The 20,533-nt window shown below is 38.8% G+C and overlaps 1 protein-coding gene across 2 annotated transcripts in view; it reads right to left on the bottom strand.

The window, feature by feature from the left end:
• The window catches only part of trim66 (tripartite motif containing 66), a 58,373-nt gene that overhangs the window by 20,345 nt on the left and 17,495 nt on the right, over positions 1–20,533 (bottom strand). The window contains exons 3-9 of one of the 2 annotated variants that reach the window (XM_061883198.1): positions 19,746–19,935; positions 10,867–10,993; positions 10,475–10,591; positions 6,075–6,189; positions 5,705–5,851; positions 4,525–4,642; positions 2,700–3,496 (exon numbers count right to left, since the gene is read on the bottom strand). In XM_061883198.1, the coding sequence (XP_061739182.1) occupies positions 2,700–3,496; positions 4,525–4,642; positions 5,705–5,851; positions 6,075–6,189; positions 10,475–10,591; positions 10,867–10,993; positions 19,746–19,935 (1,611 nt within the window). The remainder of the gene's footprint in view (positions 1–2,699; positions 3,497–4,524; positions 4,643–5,704; positions 5,852–6,074; positions 6,190–10,474; positions 10,592–10,866; positions 10,994–19,745; positions 19,936–20,533) is intronic. The other variant, XM_061883206.1, reaches the window with a different exon arrangement.

Here is a 20,533-nt window from a genome sequence, read left to right as displayed (position 1 = left end):
TTGTATTTGTGTCCAAATCTTCGGCTCCTCTTTCCAAGCTCATTTAAATTATGCAAGTAAGTAATAACCTGCGAATCCTCATGATTAATTAAAATTCAAAAGTGTGATTAATCTGATTTAGAAAAATCCTCATTTGACAGCACTAGTTGTATTATTTAAAACATTTAAAATATTGGCTGTAAGTCTGAAAACACTTCCACTCTTTTTTTTTTTTACACATCCATATTGAGGTCAGGCCGAGTATCATGAGATTAAAACACTTACTTGAGCCGTGCTTCTTCAGGAGACATATGAAAGATTATGAATGTGCTGCAGAATAGACTCTAATCCTTCTTTTGGAAAATGATGTGGAATGTAGGAATATAGCTCAGGCTACTAACAGAGCTGAAATGATGTTCTACTATTCCCTTAGCGGCTCATTAATGGCAAGTTAAGTACATAAATGATTATGCTCAAGTGGTTTTATGTCATATTCACAGGCTGTGACACACAGAAACAATGCATCTCTGTGATCCAGCATCACTTGAATTTTTAGGGGGCAATTAGGTTTTTTTCTGTCACTAAAAAGGCACGGTGTTCTCGCCTACATTCTGAGATGCTTTGCAGTGAAATGTGAAACTGTTTTCCCATCATCCTTTCTTCATAAAAGCAGAACCTTGTTTGTGTTCCACCATCTGCTTTCAGGCAAGCTGTCAACTATGGGAAGTGATCATCCTGGCAATAAACTAAAGAGTGTATTTATAGTTTCAGGCCTCTGCAAATGTTTATTAAAATGGAATCATCTTGCTCTTTATTGCATTATGTCAGCCAAATAAATAAGTCATTATCAATATTTCTTATCTCTTAAGTTAGGTTTATCCTAGTTGTTGCCTAAATAACATTTTCCTTGCATTATTGCCCGTGTAGGGAATTTGCTTGAATAAGTAAATTAATGTGATAATATGCTGAAGGCCAGATTGGACTGGCATCGCCCACTAAAAGTGCACATTTGGATTAAGTGACAGACTTACAAACCCCGTTTCCATATGAGTTGGGAAATTGTGTTAGATGTAAATATAAACGGAATACAATGATTTTCAAATCCTTTACAACTCATATTCAATTTAATGCACTACAAAGACAAGATATTTGATGCTCAAATTCATAAACTTTGTTTTTTTTGCAAATAATAATTAACTTAGAATTTCATGGCTGCAACACGTGCCAAAGTAGTTGGGAAAGGGCATGTTCACCACTGTGTTACATCACCTTGTCTTTTAACAACACTCAAAAAATGTTTGGGAACTGAGGAAACTAATTGTTGAAGCTTTGAAAGTGGAATTCTTTCCCATTCTTTTTTTATGTAGAGCTTCAGTCGTTCAACAGTCTGGAGTCTCCTCTGTCGTATTTTACGCTTCATAATGCGCCACACATTTTCGGTGGGGGACAGGTCTGGACTGCAGGCGGGCCAGGAAAGTACCCGCACTCTTTTTTACGAAGCCACGCTGTTGTAATACTTGTCTTGCTGAAATAAGCAGGGGCGTCCATAATAACGTTGCTTGGATGACAACATATGTTGCTCTAAAACCTGTATGGACCTTTCAGCATTAATGGTGCCTTCACAGATGTGTAAGTTACCCATGCCTTGGGAACTAAGACACCCCCATACCATCACAGATAATGGCTTTTTAACTCTCCGCCTATAACAATCCGAATGGTTACTTTCCTCTTTGTTCTGGAGGACACCACGTCCTCTGTTTCCAAATATAGTTTGAAATGTGGACTCGTCAGACCACAGAACACCTTTCCACTTTGCATCTGTCCATCTTAGTTGAGCTTGGGCCCAGCCAAGCCAGCGGCGTTTCAGGATATTGTTGATAAATGGGTTTGGCTTTGCATAGTAGAGTTTTAACTTGCATTTACAGATATAGCGACCAACTGTAGTTACTGACAGTGGTTATATGAAGTGTTCCTGAGCCCATGTGGTGATATCCTTTACACACTGATGTCAGTTTTTGATGCAGTACCGGCTGAGGGATCAAAAGTCCGTTATATCATCGCTTACGTGCAGTGATTTCTCCAGATTCTCTGAACTTTATGATGATTTTACGAACCGTAGATGCTAAAATCCCTAAATTCCTTGTAATACCTCGTAGAGAAATGTTGTTCTAAATCTGTTCGACAATTTGCTTACAAAGTGGAGACCCTCGCCCCATCCTTGTTTGTGAATTACTTAGCATTTCATGGAAGCTGCTTTTATACCCAATCATGGCACCCAACGGTTCCCAATTAGCATGCACACCTGCGGGATGTTTCATATAAGTGTTTGATGAGCATTCCTCAACTTTATCAGTATTTATTGCCACTTTCCCAACTTCTTTGTCATGTGTTGCTGGCATCAAATTCTAAAGTTAATGATTATTTGCACAAAAAAAAACGTTTATCAGTTTGAACATCAAATATGTTGTCTTTGTAGTGCATTCAACTGAATGTGGGTTGAAAATGATTTGCAAATCATTGTATTCCGTTTATATTTACATATAACACAATTTCTCAACTCATATGGAAACGGGGTTTGTAAGTCAAAGAGAAGAATGGTACGCAGCCAGTATTAGTGCAGTTGCGCACCATTTTTCATTTAAGCATATCGGAGAAGAGGGCTCATAATGATTATTGTAATTCATTCAACTGAATTCCCAGTAGAAATCACTGTCCCTCACCTGGCTTGTTTGACCACGTAATGTCTGTACAGGACTGGTCCTCTTCTGCTCTTTCCTCTGTTCTGCTTCTGGACCATTCTGAAAGTTCTGTTGTTGTTGGACAGGACTTGGCAGGCTTCTGTCGGACTGCGACTCCTCATGTTCAGCTTCTTGTCCACAACTCTCGTCCACTCTGCATTGCTCCTCCCAGCTCGCCTCAGCTGTGGCGTCTTGATCAACGGCTGTATCGTCTAGCACCTCCTGCAGAGTTGCACTGCTTGGCAATTTGCGTGTACAAGTGTCGTGCATCTGTGGCCTCTGGTGGTCTGCACTGAGATGACCATGGCCGACTGGAACAGTTCCTTTGTGGTGATGGTGATGGACATGAGATTCAGGCAGAGATTGGGATAGGGATGCACTTGCTTGTGAACGACCACAATTAATCTGGAGGGGTCCGATAACAGGCGCGGGTGAAGGGCATTGTGAAGATGTTTGCAAGGTAGAGGAGTTGTTTGGGTCCCACAACCTCTGCAACTGCTGAGTCTGTACCCGAGAGGCAGGTACAACGGCGGGTGGAACATAGCTTGAGTTGTAGAGTGAAGCCTCCACCTGGCTCTTGCCCAGATCTGACTGAGAAGTGATGCCATGCAGGCAACACACCTGGGGCTCGCAGCACAATTGGTACCCGCAGGCGGACTCTCGCCCTCTATGGCACACGGGCGGCAGAGCCAAGCAGGTGATAGGCTGGGGCCTGAGAACGGTGGCACAACTCAAGCCCTGAGGGTAGGGACAGCTTCCACCCTCTACAGTCAGCTGGCCTGCACAGTTAAGAGTATGAGAGTAAGACATAAATATTAGCATCCACATTAAGGCTACACAGATATTAAAGGTTCTCACTCCAGAATAAAAAAAAGACCATTCACATCAACTCAATGGTGTTAAGACCACAAGACAAACTAGTGCAGGGGTGCTCAAAGTGGGGCCCACAGGCCAACTTTGGCCCGCAAAGTCATTTTGTTTTGCTTGCTAAATGGTGGCTTTCCAAAACAAGCTCATAACATTATGGATGTGTCCGCATGGCTAAATATTTGGCGTCAACTGAATGTGACAATCTCAACTACCTTAAATCATATGGAGCTAAACTCCTCACTCATGGTGCTGCTGTATGCTTAAAATCTATATATTTGGCCACCGGTCTATTTGCACATTTTCACTTTGGCCCTTGGAAGTAAAAGGTTTTAGCATCCTTAAACGTGTAGTGCATGCCCAAGCAACATACATAACGTTTAATTAAAAGGCCATTTTGGCTAAACTGGCCATTTCTGGAAAGGACACCAAGGAAAAAATACCATATTGACCCGAATAAAACCTTTTTTTCCTTTGAAAAAAAACAATCTCATATCTGGGACTAAAAGAGTGTCATCAAACTGTTGAGCAGCTAAGAAAAATATGATATTATTCTTTAGTTACAATCAGTTGATATTTTACTAATTATTTAAAAAAAAGATACATTTTTCTTTTTAATTTTTTTCCAAAACGTGTGCAGCTGGGCTAGGCTCCAGCCTCCTCTTAACCCAGAAAGGGACAAGTGGTAGAAAATGGATGGATGGATGGGTCTTAAAATGGGTCATTTTATATCAATGTCGATTTATATATAGGTCAATACAGTACATTCATTTAAAAGTGAATACCATGTTGATTTGATTTTATGTGTAACTAAAACAGCCTTTTTGTGAACTAAGGACAAACCACAAATAATATGATGTTATCTTATTCTCACACGGGTTTGTGAGTGAACATTCAATACCATCATCATAGGTACACATTCATGTATAATTGATTTCACCTAATGAAGACATCTGCTCCGTCCAGTAGCTTGCATCCCAGTTGAACTTGATTTTGACCGGACTCCAAGTGTCAGACTGCAGTGCCGAGTCAAGCAACTGTTGGATTTGCATTGAAATCTAAAAGACCAATAAATAGTGACATTGGAAGACAGATAAGTCTTTGATGAGCTGGTTTGTAGTCAACGTATCGTCTTTTAGAAATCTAACTCTTAAAGAGGACCCATGAGGAATTTAGTTTTTTCTGATTTATAGATGATACAATGTTGGATGCTAGTGTTAAACAATGTCAAAGCATTAAATCATAAGGTTCATGCATTTTGGTATGAGCTTGTATATGGTTTTAGATGCCTCTCTTTGCAGGGTTATTTACATTTATTAAATTCGGTCAAGCTCTCAGCTAGAGAGGGAGGAACTCCAAGAACACAATATTTTTATTTAATCTTGGCATGTGCATAATAACACAGACATAAGGTGATATAAATGCAGCTAAAAGCAGCTGTATTTTATATACTCCATGAATCGAATCTGACAATGCGCAGATACACCTAATGCTAGGCCAGGTGATTTGACGTATTGTTTATGAAGTTTATTTCTGACAGTATCTAAAAAAATAGCAGTGACGACCTCAATATATAAATTCAAACAGTGTACATTTTTAAAAGATAAAATACGATACATTTGGAGAGGGTGGGGTGTGGTTTCAGTTACAATCTGAGAACGACTCCACAATCAAACATGCAGACAGACTCCGAAAAAGGTTATAAAAGTGATTGTGCAGCAAAATAGACACCAAAGCATATTATGTAGACTGCAAGGATGTGTTTTAAATGTAAATTCAAATCATCATAGGTCCACTTTAAGAAACGTCATACTAACTTCATATAAAGTATATCAAATATGACAAGGTACAATTATTTTCTGACTTTTAACAATGGTAACCAAAAAATGTGTTCTGTACTGAAATAACAGTGAATAATTGGGTAAAGTGTGTGTTTGTATTTGTAAAGGGAATTACAGCACAAACACAGATGCAGTGTCCTATGGTGTATGTATCCATGATGTGCAGATACTATCAAATATGTCTGTAAAGCTCAAAGAATGTAAACTATTTTAACTGTGCATGTTATGCAGACTTCTTCCCCCTCCCAGGAACATTAATTTGTTATTTTGTTGTCATACCATTCTACTGCTGAAGAGCACAAGGCCCTGGCAATGGTGAGTGGTAGCCCAATTTATGAACTTCTGCACATGGTCCAGCTGGCCACATGTCTCTATCGCCCCCTGCAGCTGGTCCTCCAGACACTGCTGAAAGTCCTCAGAGATTTTCTGCAGTGAAACAACATGTATCCAGTCTCATGTGACTATGACACCCTGGGAGACACTCGCTGGTTCCTCCTCTCCTATATTTTGCAAAATGTTTAAACTGCTCTGACAGATCATTATGGCCTCTCATTTGTTTGCGGGACTTATTACGCTTTATTGATTCTTTGAATTTACATTCACTGGCTAGCTGAAAGATAAAAAGGAAAGAAAGAGGAAAAGTAATTACCTCCAGTTGCTCTATTAATAGGTTAGCTCGTTTGTTAAGCTCATTCATCATAATCATCTTTGCCATTTTAATCTGGTTTTCAGCCTTCCTGTGTGCAATCTTGACTCCATGAACCCTACAAAAAGACAAAAAAAAGCAAAGTAAATCTCATCCGACAGGCAAAAAAGGCGATTGTAAAAAATATTCAGAGGCCACAAAATAAGTAAACCCCTGGAGTGTATTGACGATCTGGTCAAGAGCAAAGATACACAGACATTATTGCTTAGTTTGGATTGACACAGTCAGGAAAACATTCATTTAGCATTCATTCATTTAGTGGCCCCCTTGAAAACAAAATACTGCATCTCAACAGAGTACCCCAAATAAACTTAATTAAATTTATCTAAATGTTTATTACGATGGTTGTTACTTGCAGTGGAAAAATTGCACAGTATTCTGTATTTTTTTTAGCAGGAAAATGAAGTTGTTTTTTTTTTCTAGGGTTGTACGGTCTGATATCAGCAAAAAAAAAAAAGTATCATACAACAGTGGTTCTCAACCTTTTTTCAGTGATGTACCCCTTGTGAACATTTTGTAATTCAACTACCCCCTAATCAGCGCAAAGCATTTTTGGTTGAAAAAAAGAGATAAAGAAGTGAAATACAGCACTATGTCATCAGTTTCTGATTTATTAAATTGTATAACAGTGCAAAATTATGCTCATTTGTAGTGGTCTTTCTTGAACTATTTGGAAAAAAAAATAACAAAAAATTTGTTGAAAAATAAACAAGTGATTCAATTATAAATAAAGATTTCTACACATAGAAGTAATCATCAACTGAAAGTGGCCTCTTTGGGGATTGTAATAGAGATCCATCTGGATTCATGAACTTAATTCTAAACATTTCTTCACAAAAAAAGAAATCTTTAACATCAATATTTATGGAAAATGTCCACAAAAAAATCTGTCTGTCAACACTGAATATTGCATTGTTGTATTTTTTTCGCAGTTTATGAACTTACATTCATATTTTGTTAAAGTATTATTCAATAAATATATTTACAGTTGAATTGTTGCTATTTTTTAGAATATTTAAAAAAAAATCTCACGTACCCCTTGGCATATCTTCCAGTACCCCCATTTGAGAACCACTGATATAACAGATTGCATCTAAACTTTCAGATCTAACCTCTGATACGCTTAAGCAGTTCTGCAGCATGTTTATTTTAGTCATTAACAAAAGATAAACATGGTCAGCCAGCAGCTACAACAGCTAAGTATATAAGGTAGACATATGGGACGGCGTGGCGCAGTGGGGAGAGTGGCTGTGCGCAACCAGAGCGTCCCTGGTTCAATTCCCACCTAGTCCGTTGTGTCCTGAGCAAGACACTTCACCCTTGCTCCTGATGGGTGCTGGTTGGCGCCTTGCATGGCAGCTCCCTCCATCAGTGTGTGAAGGTGTGTGTGAATGGGTGAATGTGGAAGTAGTGTCAAAGCGCTTTGAGTACCTTGAAGGTAGAAAAGTGCTATACAAGTACAACCCATATGTAGTAATTGAACAATATTGAAGTTGAAAACAATTTGTCAATACAAGCAAGTATCAAACTATTTTAGATGCATATTACTTTCATATACAAAGTCAAAGGGAAGAAGCTTATTAGATAGTATCCAGTAACCGACATGCCCATATCATACAACTTACTAATGAGCTTAACTCAATAATTTCTTGTGACCAATAGGTGCTACCAAAGCAATTCCCACTTCACTTCAACTTAAAGACAGCATACGCTAAGTTAATTCCAGATGGTTAATAACAGATTGGTACTGTTTTCATACCTACAGTAGCATTGTTCTGTTTGACTAATTTCTTTAATCAAATATTTTCTAATATTACACCAAGGGTGTCCAAAGTGCGGTCAGAGAGCCTGATGCCGCTTTTTATTGGCCAGCAACATACTCTTCAGACAAAATAACCATGTCCTGCATTAGAACATTACACACAAAAAAAAAACACAAAAAAAATGGACCCCGCCCAATTCCCTCTCCATAACGGGGAAAAAAATGAACGACTGGGCTTGTGCATTTTAATGTACATCATTGATTATTTTAGCACGTCCTGTCATGATGAACATTCAAATTTTTCAGTAAATATTCAAGTGTGCTGAAGCCCTACAATGTTGTTTTCATCGAGCAGAATAATCATACAATTCCATCTAGGACTGGGCGATATGGCCTTTTATTAATATCTTGATATTTTTAGGCCATGTCACGATACACGATATAGATCTCGATATTTTGCCTTGGCATTGAATGAACACTTGATGCATATAATCACACCAGTATGATGATTCTATGTGTCTACATTAAAAAAAATCTTGTTCATACTGCATTAATATATGCTTATTTTAAACTTTCATGAAGAGAGGGAAATCACAACTAAATCAATTTACCAAAACTGTATTTATCAAACAGTTATTAAGCAGTGGCACAAAATTTCATTTAATCTCCAAAACAGAAAGTGCAAGATTGTCAGAGACATTTTAAAACAAGCTATTAGTGCACTTTTGTGCATGATGTCACTAAGATGACATATCAAAACAACACTAAATTAAATCGCATGTTTTGTACAGAACACCACTACTATAGTTTAAAACAAATAAAGTGCACTTTTGTGCATGATGTCACACAAGATATTTCAATAAGTGTCGAATAAAAATGAGCTGCATAATAGGAAATCAAATAGTGTATGTCCTTCACTATGTGGTAGGTTACTGCGGACAATACATACTTATCTTCTGTGTTTGACTATTTTTTGCATATGGTGTTGATCTGGAAATGGAAGACGCCAGGCTCAATTGGGTCAGTGCATTTTGTTGGTGTGGCACCGGCCGGAGATGTTGACATGCAGAGTTTCAAGCACTCCTCATTCTCTCGCTGGTGACTTTTCAAATGATGCCACAAATAAGTAGTGCTGCTACTTTTTGGAGGAACGCTTTTGCCACATATTTGACATATTACGGTTGTCTGTTCAACATCTTCCTGCTTGAAACCACCGCCAGATGATGGACTCCGTGCTGTTTTTCTTGGGAATTATTTATTCTTCCTTTATTTGTTACTATTGTCCCACCTTCTCTCTCTCGTCTTACCACTCACACGGCTCCACTTGCACCACAGATAACTTTACCATGCCGCTACTGCGAGGGCGTATGACGTTGCACACGCGACAGTATTTGACGTATGTAAGAAAGTGTGCTTGTTTTATCTGTGAGAAGGAGAAACACGAAAGAGTGAAAATCCGCTGTATGGTAATGCCCGCAGCTAAAAGCAACTGCGTGAGAACGTATACTCGAATACTCAAAATATAGTAATTTTATATATCGCGCAGACACAAACCCGCGATAAATCGAGTATATTCGATATATCACCCAGCCCTAATTCCATCCATCCATTTTCTACTGCTTGTCCCTCTCGGGATCGCGGAGGGACTGGAGCTTATCCCAGCTGGACAAGTTGCCACCTCATCGAAGGGCCAGCATAGCATACTACTCAGTGGCCTAGTGGTTAGAGTGTGAGTTCAAACTCTGTCATACCAAAGACTATAAAAATGGGACCCATTACCTCCCCGCTTGGCACTCAAAATCAAGGGTTGGAAATGGGGGTTGAATCACCAAAGATTATTGCCGGGCGCGGCCACCGCTGCTGCTCTATGCTCTCCTCAACTCCCAGGGGGTGATCAAGGGTGATGGGTCAAATGCAGAGAATAATTTTGCCACACATAGTGTGTGTGTGACAATCATTGGTACTTTAACTTTAACATAGATAGATAGACAACATTCACACTCACATTCACACACTAGGGCCAATTTAGTGTTGCCAACCAACCTATCCGAAAGTGCATGTCTTTGGAGGTGGGAGGGAGCCAAAGTACCCGGAGGGAACCCACGAAGTCACAGGGAGAACATGCAAACTCCACACAGAAAGGCTATTATTAGTAAATATTTATAATAATAGGTATTAAATATCTCAAGTTAGAGATATTAAGTTTTTTTCAGATAATACAGAATATATTAATTGACCAACATAATATTTTGTCAGTATGGCAAAATGTATCAAAGTGAAGTATGTGTTTGTTTTTGTATATTTCTTTATTATTTATTATGGTTACAATAATAACAAATAAAATAAGTATGTATGTATTGTTTTTTCAGCTACACGAGGAACCATAATTATTAACATCCTGTTGAATAAATATATCTCTGACTTAAAAATGGGCAGTACTATCCTTGTCGAATCAAATTTTGTGATGCAGCTCTTATACTGGATTTAGATTTGTAAAGGTCTACTTAATGAAGTGTAGATGAATGCTATATATTGTAAGTGGTTGTTTTCAGGCAGAACTGTACTATATTTAAACAACAACCTGTTTTCTATCTGCTTTGCGCTGTTCTCCACAGCAGACCTTCTTTCTTCCACCTGCACCATCAGACTTTCAAACAGCCACCGCTGATCCTGGAGAGCCTTCCCAATCTGCACCACCCTGCACACATGACAGGTGCACGACTTACTGCAGGAAGTGCATTAATAAACAAAGCCAGAAGGCATGGTGTTTCTCCTGGGGTGCAGGTGACCTGATAAACAACAGCTAGACAGTATCATGAGCAAAAACAAAAGCCTGGGAATACTTAATGGCTATTAGGTGGGCCAAGGGGGGAGTTTATGCAGATATTGCTCATAAAAGTGACAGGGAAGTTTTTAACCTGTGGTGACCCCTTTTTTGCGGTGTCCTTGTACGATGTGTATGTGAGCACTGACCTGTGGGTTTTGTGGGAGGACACGTGACAGCTGCTGCAGCATAGGAGGTCACATGACTCACAAAACAGCTCCAGGGGCTGCTGTCTATGAGAGTGGCACATGAGGGAACAAGGATATGTTCCTGCACCTTAAAAAAAAAGGAGCAGATTGAGGAGGGTGGTAATTAGCAACCAGTCGACAGGTGAGTCACGCTCACAGCTTGAGAGGCCAAGCATCTGCAGGGTTTATGTATGCACACACAGGTGCGGATGTACAATTAATAGCCGCTTCATTAGGTACACCTTTAATATCAAATTTGAGACTATACAATACATAAATATTCAGTTTAATAAGGATAATTCTCAGTTTGGATTGACAGTTTTTAATTGAAGTTTAATATTGTGTTAAAAATGCGAGATGTTCCTAACTCCTTCGTAGCCCCATAAATCGCAGTATTCTTTGCAAGCTTACATGCAGCCCTGAAAAAAATTGTGAAAGCGGGGTGGAGCGTAAGTATCGATTTAGATGTAAGTATTGATTTATTTGTAAGTATTGATTTGTATACAAGTATTGATTTGATGTATGAAGACCTTGGAAGTAAAGCTTAAATGTTTTCACAGTCATTTGTTAGGCCTGGAGAGGTTGACTTTGATCTTACTAACATGATAATGTGAAGACATAAGACTTCACATAATTTTACGCACATACTATAAATAGAACATCCATCCATCCATCCATTTTCTACCGCTTTTCCGTTTCGGGGTCGCTGGAGCCTATCTCAGCTGCATGTGGGAGGCAGGCGGGGTACACCCTGGACAAGTCGCCACCTCAAGATGATTATGGGTTTTGTGTACATCATGTACATGTTTTATATAATACCTTTTATGCCTGTTCAAGGAATCTGGAGTCGGCTTGCTTCTCTTCAACAATTATGAAAAAAATGGTCTAACAAGCATATATATGCAAAACAAAAATAAAAGTATGTATATGTTTGGATGATAATTTATCAAGCAAACTTATGTGTTAGTGTTTTTAACATGTTAATAAATAATGTGTTTCGAGAGGAGCCAGATGAGGTGGTTCGGGCATCTGGTCAGGATGCCACCCGAACGCCTCCCTAGGGAGGTGTTTAGGGCACGTCCAACCGGTAGGAGGCCACGGGGAAGACCCAGGACACGTTGGGAAGACTATGTCTCCCGGCTGGCCTGGGAACGCCTCGGGATCCCCCGGGAAGAGCTAGACGAAGTGGCTGGGGAGAGGGAAGTCTGGGTTTCCCTGCTTAGGCTGTTGCCCCCGCGACCCGACCTCGGATAAGCGGAAGATGATGGATGGATGGATGGATGTTTATCTGCTGCCTTCATTTGCTCAGATTCAGGAATATTGAAATTATTCTGATTTACAATTGGTTTATAATCTTTTATAAGTGGTTTAGCAAATGACAGAAACATTTTAGTAAAAAATACAGTATGTGCATTTGTATAAAAAGCACTATGTTCGTATTATATGAAACATGCATTTAAAAAAATATATATTAGCGAAGTATGTGATGTTGCTGTATAAATTCTGTCTCCTGTCCATCAAAGGACATCATCTGGACGAGTCCATGTTTCTATGTCCAAAACAACGTTCATCAAGTGGGTCTGCAGGGATGTCACTGCCATGCCAATAACAAATTTAAAGAAAAGGATAGGAAATAATAATTCTGAATCATTAAAGTACAACAAAAATCCACCATAAACTGTGTTTAAACACAAAAAGATAGGACAGGAATAGTTATCATTCAACATTAAGTTTTTTTCTGAACAGAGTGCAGTACTGAACTAATTAGCCAAATATTAATAGATAAAATAAAGTAGTACTAATAGTGTTAAATATATAAGGTTTACCTCTGAGCTGAAGATAAGTCTGACGAAGAGCTGGTTTGTTTGTTCGCTCACGTTTGTTCTGTTTTTTTTGCTGTGCACTGCAGATATCTTCAACAGTAGACACGGACAGGAAGTGTGGTGAAGGCTGACTGTCCAAATTCATAATGCTAGTTGCAACTTAAGGAGTATTCACTCAAGGTGCAGACCTCAAATTTGGACACAGCCTTGGTTTGATGGTTGTCAATCACTTGCATTTCCATCAAAATGCATGAATAGAGCACAATGTGCAACTGTACTGTTACTACTACTTACAAGGCTGAAGTGGGACATCCTTTACAAGCCTTTATATCCTTTACAACAATGTTATTCCCTCTGCCAGGATGTTATGTAATCATTGCCGGTGGTTTATGTGTCTGTTATTTAGCAAAATAACTCAAGGTTTTTTTCCAATACTAAAATTTACTGTCAGGTTTCTGGCTTCATACAGATAGTGCCTGGCAAAGGTGTTTGCTCTCCGAGTGCTTTTGTAGTTTGTTTATATTAATATTTAGCATAGTTGGTGGAGGTCTGCGCTACCCTGAGTAGGCTACTCTTCACATTCTACTAATTTACTCAAATTTTTAATACAGTTTTTGTACTGCAACCAATGCTGGTGTACCGAATGAAGTGACTGGTAAATACAGTAGGTGATCAGGCAACTCTTTTCAAGATTTTTAAAGGGGAACTACACTTTTTTTTTTACTTTATCATTCACAATCTTTATGTAAAAAAAGCACACATAATTCTTCTTTTTATACCTTCTAACTTGTAAATAAACATTAGCAAAATTCATCTAACAATAAAGCCAATGGGAGTCGCTCTATTCCGTCTTTAAAGCTCTCTAAAAACGTCTACAAATCTAGATCAATGTTGTATACACACACTGAAAGTACTGTATATATGTAATGGACTAACAAGCACATTTATAATTATACCATGTAATATTTACCAATGATGCTCATTTTAGGCATATGGCAGCGTATTCATTTCCCAGACATAACAACATTCGCTTTTCCCTTCAACAATAACTACTCACGCAGGTAAAAAAAAAAAGATGCCACAAACAAGCATCTTTTCATGTCTTTTGGGTGTCAAAGTTGACCAACTTCTTGGTTTAAGGCTACAACAGTTTACTATGCAGGTGACAGGCATGATTTATAATCTAGAAATAACTTTCACTAGCTCAAATGAAGCGATGCAGCAGCTCACCGGCTCAGAGGGTCAATACTGTAGCTGCATATGCTTGTTACTTCTCTATGATCATGGCGCCACTAAATAACACTATTGCCAATATTTGGTTAATATTCAGACTAAGAGATGTAAATGGAGTATTGTTGGCGGTTTTTGGCTGTTTTTATTAGAGGGTTTCCAGTACTCCCATTAACTTTGTTGTCAGCTACGTCATACTTGCTGTATATGGCAAATTAGAAGAATGCATAAAAAGAAGAAAACGTGTTCTAGTTTTACATTGGGATTGTGAATAATGGGCACTATTCCATGAAAGGTGCAGTTCCATTTTGAGTTAAAAAAAAATCTCAATCTGTTAGTTCTAAAAATAGCTAATAGCAAATAATTATGTCACCGTGATGCCACTATAGTAATGAGATGGACTATAAAAAAGCTGCTTAATGAAAAGCAGACTTGGACAATTAAATAAGTGACACGACATAGATATAAACCAAATAGATTCTGCTATTGACCATTTTAGTCTTGACTTTTGGAGTCCCTTATGAGACGTTCTACTTCCAAGATGATTTTTAAAAGCGTGTTCTGTCAAACTAAGAACCACGACTAATAATGCAGAGACATGCGTTTACAATCATGTTGCATCAGCCAATATCTAAACCTACACCTATACTCTAGTACAAATAACATGCACTTTCATGGAATGAGGCTGCAATTTCAGTTTGCACTCAAAACCATTTAAGAGAGATCTGAATGACAATGTTCCACGCCATCCAATGGGTTGTTTGATACAGCAGCCTCCAAAAACAGTTGAAAATATCTTTCAAACATTTGTAAATAGGTCAGTGTGAGGACTGTTGGCCAACACAACGTCAAACAATAGAGGCTGATGAACGCAGCCTTACTGCTCTCTGCTGGCCGCCGTACCTCAAAGGACCCACTCCTGCCTGCATGATCACAATTTGCGGCTTACAAGCGCAGCATCATTCAGCCTGCATAAAACCAATGTGACTGAGCACATCCTGCCTGTCAGCTCTTCTCACGCTACACAAACCAGCAGTAAGGTTTTGTCATAAAAGAACGTAGCGCACAACACAGAGAGCTACAAAAGCTGCTGCTACTCTTTTTAAGTCTCTTTAAATAGCAACATGGTAATATTAGCAAATAAATTAAACTGTATGTCCTCTTTAGAAATCTGGGACATGTGTTTAAATAAAGGTGTTATTAAAATAGGCATCTAAGAACAGTTATCTGCTCTCTATTACCGATGGTGGCAATTCCACATCCAATAGTGGCACGGGGCATTTTTTAAGGCAATTTCAGAGAACAGCTGGTATTTCATTTGCTGGTGTATTTGTGGAGCCGTCGTTCTCAAACTTTTTTCACCAAGTAGTACTGCCTGGCAAGTACCACCAAAATGAGCAACATTGAAATACAGTAGCATAGTAAGCCTAAATAATAATTAAAAACAAGGCAGAGTTTTTATTTAACAAGTACATTTTATTTTTTGGACTACTGTAACATGACACACAATTTGAACAGTAACAATGTTTGAATTAAGGAAAAAAAAAACACTGTGCTTTCTTGAAGGGATTTTTTTTTTGGCATACCACGAGATGGAGCCTGCGTACTACAAACCCCGTTTCCATATGAGTTGGGAAATTGTATTAGAGGTAAATATAAACGGAATAAAATGATTTGAAAAATCCTTTTCAACCCATATTCAGTTGAATGCACTACAAAGACAACATATTTGATGTTCAAACTGATAAACATTTTTTTTTTTTTTGCAGATAAGAATTAACTTTAGAATTTGATGCCAGCAACACGTGACAAAAAAGTTGGGAAAGGTGGCAATAAATACTAATTAAGTTAAGGAATGCTCATCAAACACTTATTTGGAACATCCCACAGGTGTGCAGGCCAATTGGGAACAGGTGGGTGCCATGATTGGGTATAAAAACAGCTTCTAAAAAATGCTAAGTAATTCACGAACAAGGATGGGGCGAGGGTCACCACTTTGTAAGCAAATTATTGAACAGTTTAAGAACAACATTTCTCAACGAGCTGTTGCAAGGAATTTAGAGATTTTACCATCTACGGTCCGAAAAATCATCAAATGGTTCAGAGAATCTGGAGAAATCACTGCACGTAAGCAATGATTTTACGGACCTTTGACCCCTCTGGCGGTACTGCATCAAAAACCGACAGTGTGTAAAGGATATTACCACATAGGATCAGGAACACTTCATAAAACCACTGTCAGCAACTACAGTTGGTCGCTGCATTTGTAAGTGCAAGTTAAAACTCTACCATACAAAGCGAAAGCCATTTATCAACAACACCCAAGAACACCGCCGGCTTCGCTGGGCCCGAGCTCATCTAAGATGGACTGTTGCTAATTGGAAAGGTGTTCTGTGGTCTGACGAGTCCACATTTCAAATTATATTTGGAAAAAGTTGACGTGGTTTCCTCCGGAACAAAGAGGAAAATAACCATCCGGATTGTTATAGGCGCAAAGTTCAAAAGCCAGCATGTGTGATGGTATGGGGGTGTATTAGTGCCCAAGGCATGGGTAACTTACACATCTGGGAAGGCACCATTAATGCTGAATGGTCCATACAGGTTTTGGAGCAACATATGTTGTCATCCAAGCAACGTTATCATGGACGCCCCTGCTTATTTCAGCAAAACAATGCCAAGCCACGTGTTACAACAGCGTGGCTTCATAGTAAAAGAGTGCGGGTACTTTCCTGGCCCGCCTGCAGTCCAGACATGTCTCCGATCGATAATGTGTGGCGCATTATGAAGCGTAAAATACAACAACAGGACCTCGTACTGTTGAACAACTTAAACTGTACATCAAGCAAGAATGGTAAAGAATTCCACTTTTAAAGCTTCAACAATAAGTTTCCTCAGTTCCCGAACGTTTATTGAGTGTTGTTAAAAGAAAATGTGATGTAACACAGTGGTGAACATGCCCTTTCCCAACTACTTTGGCACGTGTTGCAGCCATGAAATTTTAAGTTAAATATTATTTGCAAAAAATAATAAAGTTTATGAGTTTGAACATCAAATATCTTGTCTTTGTAGTGCATTCAATTGAATATGGGTTGAAAAGGATTTGCAAATCATTTTATTCCGTTTATATTTACATCCAACACAATTTCCCAAATCATATGGAAACGGGGTTTGTACTAGTGGTACACATACCATGGTTTGAGAATCACTGTCTTAGAGGATTGTTACTTATTCGTCACACTCGTAATTGTACACATTGTCCTTCTGCTACGACGTTGCACTATTTCCTATGGGCACTATTCTCCCCTTTGCGCTGAAGTGTTTTTTCCGCACCTGAACTTTACCACGTTTCTTATTTGTATGCTGCCATCAGCCCGCCAGTCACTCCCACCTCATGTAAGTTAAGCAAAAGTGCTTGAGTCGGGAATGGAGGTAAACTCATTATTAATGAGGCAGACTGATTCATTTTTTTTTAGTTGTTTGAAAACTTTGGAGCACAGAGTTTTACCAACACTTGCGAACTTTATTGAAATCCATAAAAAAAATAACAGTTTAAATTTGAACAGGTTGTATCAGTCTCGGCAGTGCTTGTAACGTAAATGTGTGTCGCCATGGTGATGTAGTGTGTGTATGCAAACCACAATAGCTTCTTCTTCCTGGCTGGATATAAATCCATAGATGAAACTTAGTTTGCTCATTATTCCAACCACTCTTATATTATTTCTGATGTTAAGAGTTCTGTTTAGTACAAATGTTTTTGAAGTTACAGTACATCTGGAAAGGGCTTCACTTATTCTACATTTTGTTATGTCACAGCCTTATTCCAAAATGGAATACATTCTTTTTTTGTCCTCAAAATCCTACAGACAATACCCCATATTGACAAGGAAAAAGGCTTTTTTTTTTTCAGATGTATCAAAAACAAAAAACTAAACATCACATGTATTTAGAGCCTTTGCTCAATACTTTGTTGATGCACCTTTGGCAGCTATTACAGCCTCAAGTATTTTTGAATACGATGCCACAAACATCGCACACCTATCTTTGGGCAGTTTTGCTCATTCCTCTTTGAACTCTACATGAACTCCATGGTGTTCAGGGATGAATAGTCTCTCGTATTGCTATTGTACAATTTTTTTCAGCTATAGTTACATTAATCATTACTAATGTAGCAGCCAAGTTTTGAATGGCAGGGTCCCTGCAATCACATGTTGATAAAACCCAACAACAGGCTTCCGAAATGCTGTAAGAAATTAAGCATGATGAGTTGAGCATATGTCAGCATTTGACATAATAATGACATTCTTAGTATCTCAGGTAACTAGGTCTGTTTTGTTTTTACTTTATGGAAAAAATATCAAGATATATATCAATATATCGCCATTCAGCATATGGAGCGGAAAACACAACCAAAAAGGCTTCTTGATGTTACAAAGCCGGCCTACTTCAACACAGCCTGTAGTCTATTGCCCCCCCCCCCCCCCCCACCTCCCCGGCTGTGTTGGCAGCGACGAGGTGGAGACGTGATGGCAACAGGCCGAGTTACACCGATCCTTACACCCACCCACCACCTTTCCTGGTCTGTCTGCCGGAGAGACACCACCTTAACCAACACATTTTCTGTGTGAAACAGTGTTTTCATTCCATTCACTTTCACCGCCGTGTTTACATATGCTTCCCTCCTCGATGGCTGCACATCTGGGTACTAAACACTTTACATGTTTCCATCCACCGGGTTCAACATGCATTAAAGTGATCGTTCAGGAGACACAAATCGTTGAATTTTTACTTACCCATCTTATGCAAACAATTTGTCTTTATTGTGGGCTTTCGTTAAGTTTTCACCGCTGCTATGCTTAGCTGTAACAAAAAAACCGCTGCGCGCACAGCACACTAGCTGGTGGTGCTCGACAAATTCTGACTGGTCAGCACAGGTGACCTACTTTAGTTCTGTTTTGTAGTTATGTTTCAGCTTCTTCAAAAATGTTCACGTTTTAAATAAAAGTAATGTGAATAGATTTTTTAGACCTTTCAAAATCTTATTTAAGACCTTTAATGTGGTTATAGAAGAACTTTAGAAATTTTAAGGCCTTAAATTCAAATTATTAGATTTAAGACTTTTTTAGACTTTAAGACCCCGCGGATGCCCTGGTTTAATATGTTTATTTGCAAAGAATAAGAGTTCTGCAGCTATGAATCCAGCAGAGGGCGTTGTCTCAAGTCAATTCATTCAATATTTTCTTGCAGGTGGATGCTTTGACAAGACATGATGTAGTGTGTAATTGTTACCTTTTAATGTGGAAAGTCAAATTTAAAATGTGTTTGATACCTGCGAAAATCATATTAGTACTAGTATAAACATTCTTATTTTTCCGCCATTCACTGGATACCTTGGAACATAGCTCCAGTGAATTGTTCAGATCACTTCATAACACTATATTCCTACAAGTTTTCTGGTTCTTTAGATGATTTCAAGTCATTGCATTTTATTTATTTTGTTAAAAATAGAGGTTATTAAAAAATGAATTGGGTAAGTCTTCTTTGGGTGCCTATGTGCTTTGATTTTGTGGATAATCCAGAGTGCTTCCAGTTCTTGCTATCGCACAAGGTGAAGATTATCACAGAGTCCATTAGAGCGAAGGCCACTATTTGAGAAAATACAGTAATTGAAAGAAATCATAGCAAAAAAAAAAGTTCAAGGATGATAAAAAAAACAACACTTACAGTGAACTTCCACACCATCCAAGAAAAAAAAGGAGTGACAACACATGTACACAAAAGCATGCTTGCCTGGTGCTGTCGTAGGAACAGAGCCTGAGCCTTTCTGGTGCAGCCTCTGTTGGTCATGCAGCTCTGTGTACTGGGATGCCACTGGGACTCTTGGATGCTGGTGCACATCTGTGCACTGGTAACACAGCCACTTGTTGCACTGTGTGCACAAGCTCTGTGCTAGCGTGGTCTCGGAGCACTCAGCGCAACTCTAATGAAGAAAAAATATATTTACAACACGGGTATATACTGTATAAAACGCCTGGTGACATGTTTGGCAGACTTTTAGAATACTTTCTATCCGTCTTCTGCAGAGACTCATGCACTTAAAAGAGTTGTTTCCAACTTGCTCAGAGTTACATTTGTTTTCCATTCAGGCTTGTCACTCACCGCCGTCTCATCCACACGTACACGCAGGGAGTGTGTGCACACACTAAAGCAATCCAAGAGAAGGAACTTACAATTTGCAGTCATGTTGCTGTTATGATGGAATATAAATTATATGACAGCTAACGTTAGCTATCCAAATCGCTAACATTAGCTGACAACACTCAAAGCTAATGTGCCAGCAAGTGTTACGTAGTGTAAATCATGATGTCAAAAAACCTTACTTGGGCAGGATATAATGCTTTTAAGTTAGCCCCATGGATGTAATTTGGAAAAATGCATGTCCAATGCACTTTTTTAAAAGGCAGTTTTTGTTCCCTGCACTTTTTGCCATTCAAAATTATTGTAACGCTATTGAATGGAGACAAGTCAAACACTTGTGCTAGGCGGAAAACCGCCGCTTAGACTTAACTCTGTCTCTT

This window comes from Nerophis ophidion, linkage group LG02, assembly GCF_033978795.1.
Source record: "Nerophis ophidion isolate RoL-2023_Sa linkage group LG02, RoL_Noph_v1.0, whole genome shotgun sequence".
In the NCBI taxonomy this organism is placed as follows: Eukaryota; Metazoa; Chordata; class Actinopteri; order Syngnathiformes; family Syngnathidae; genus Nerophis; species Nerophis ophidion.
The sequence above is the reverse complement of the archived record's forward strand: the minus strand, read 5'-3'. Positions and strand labels throughout refer to the sequence as shown.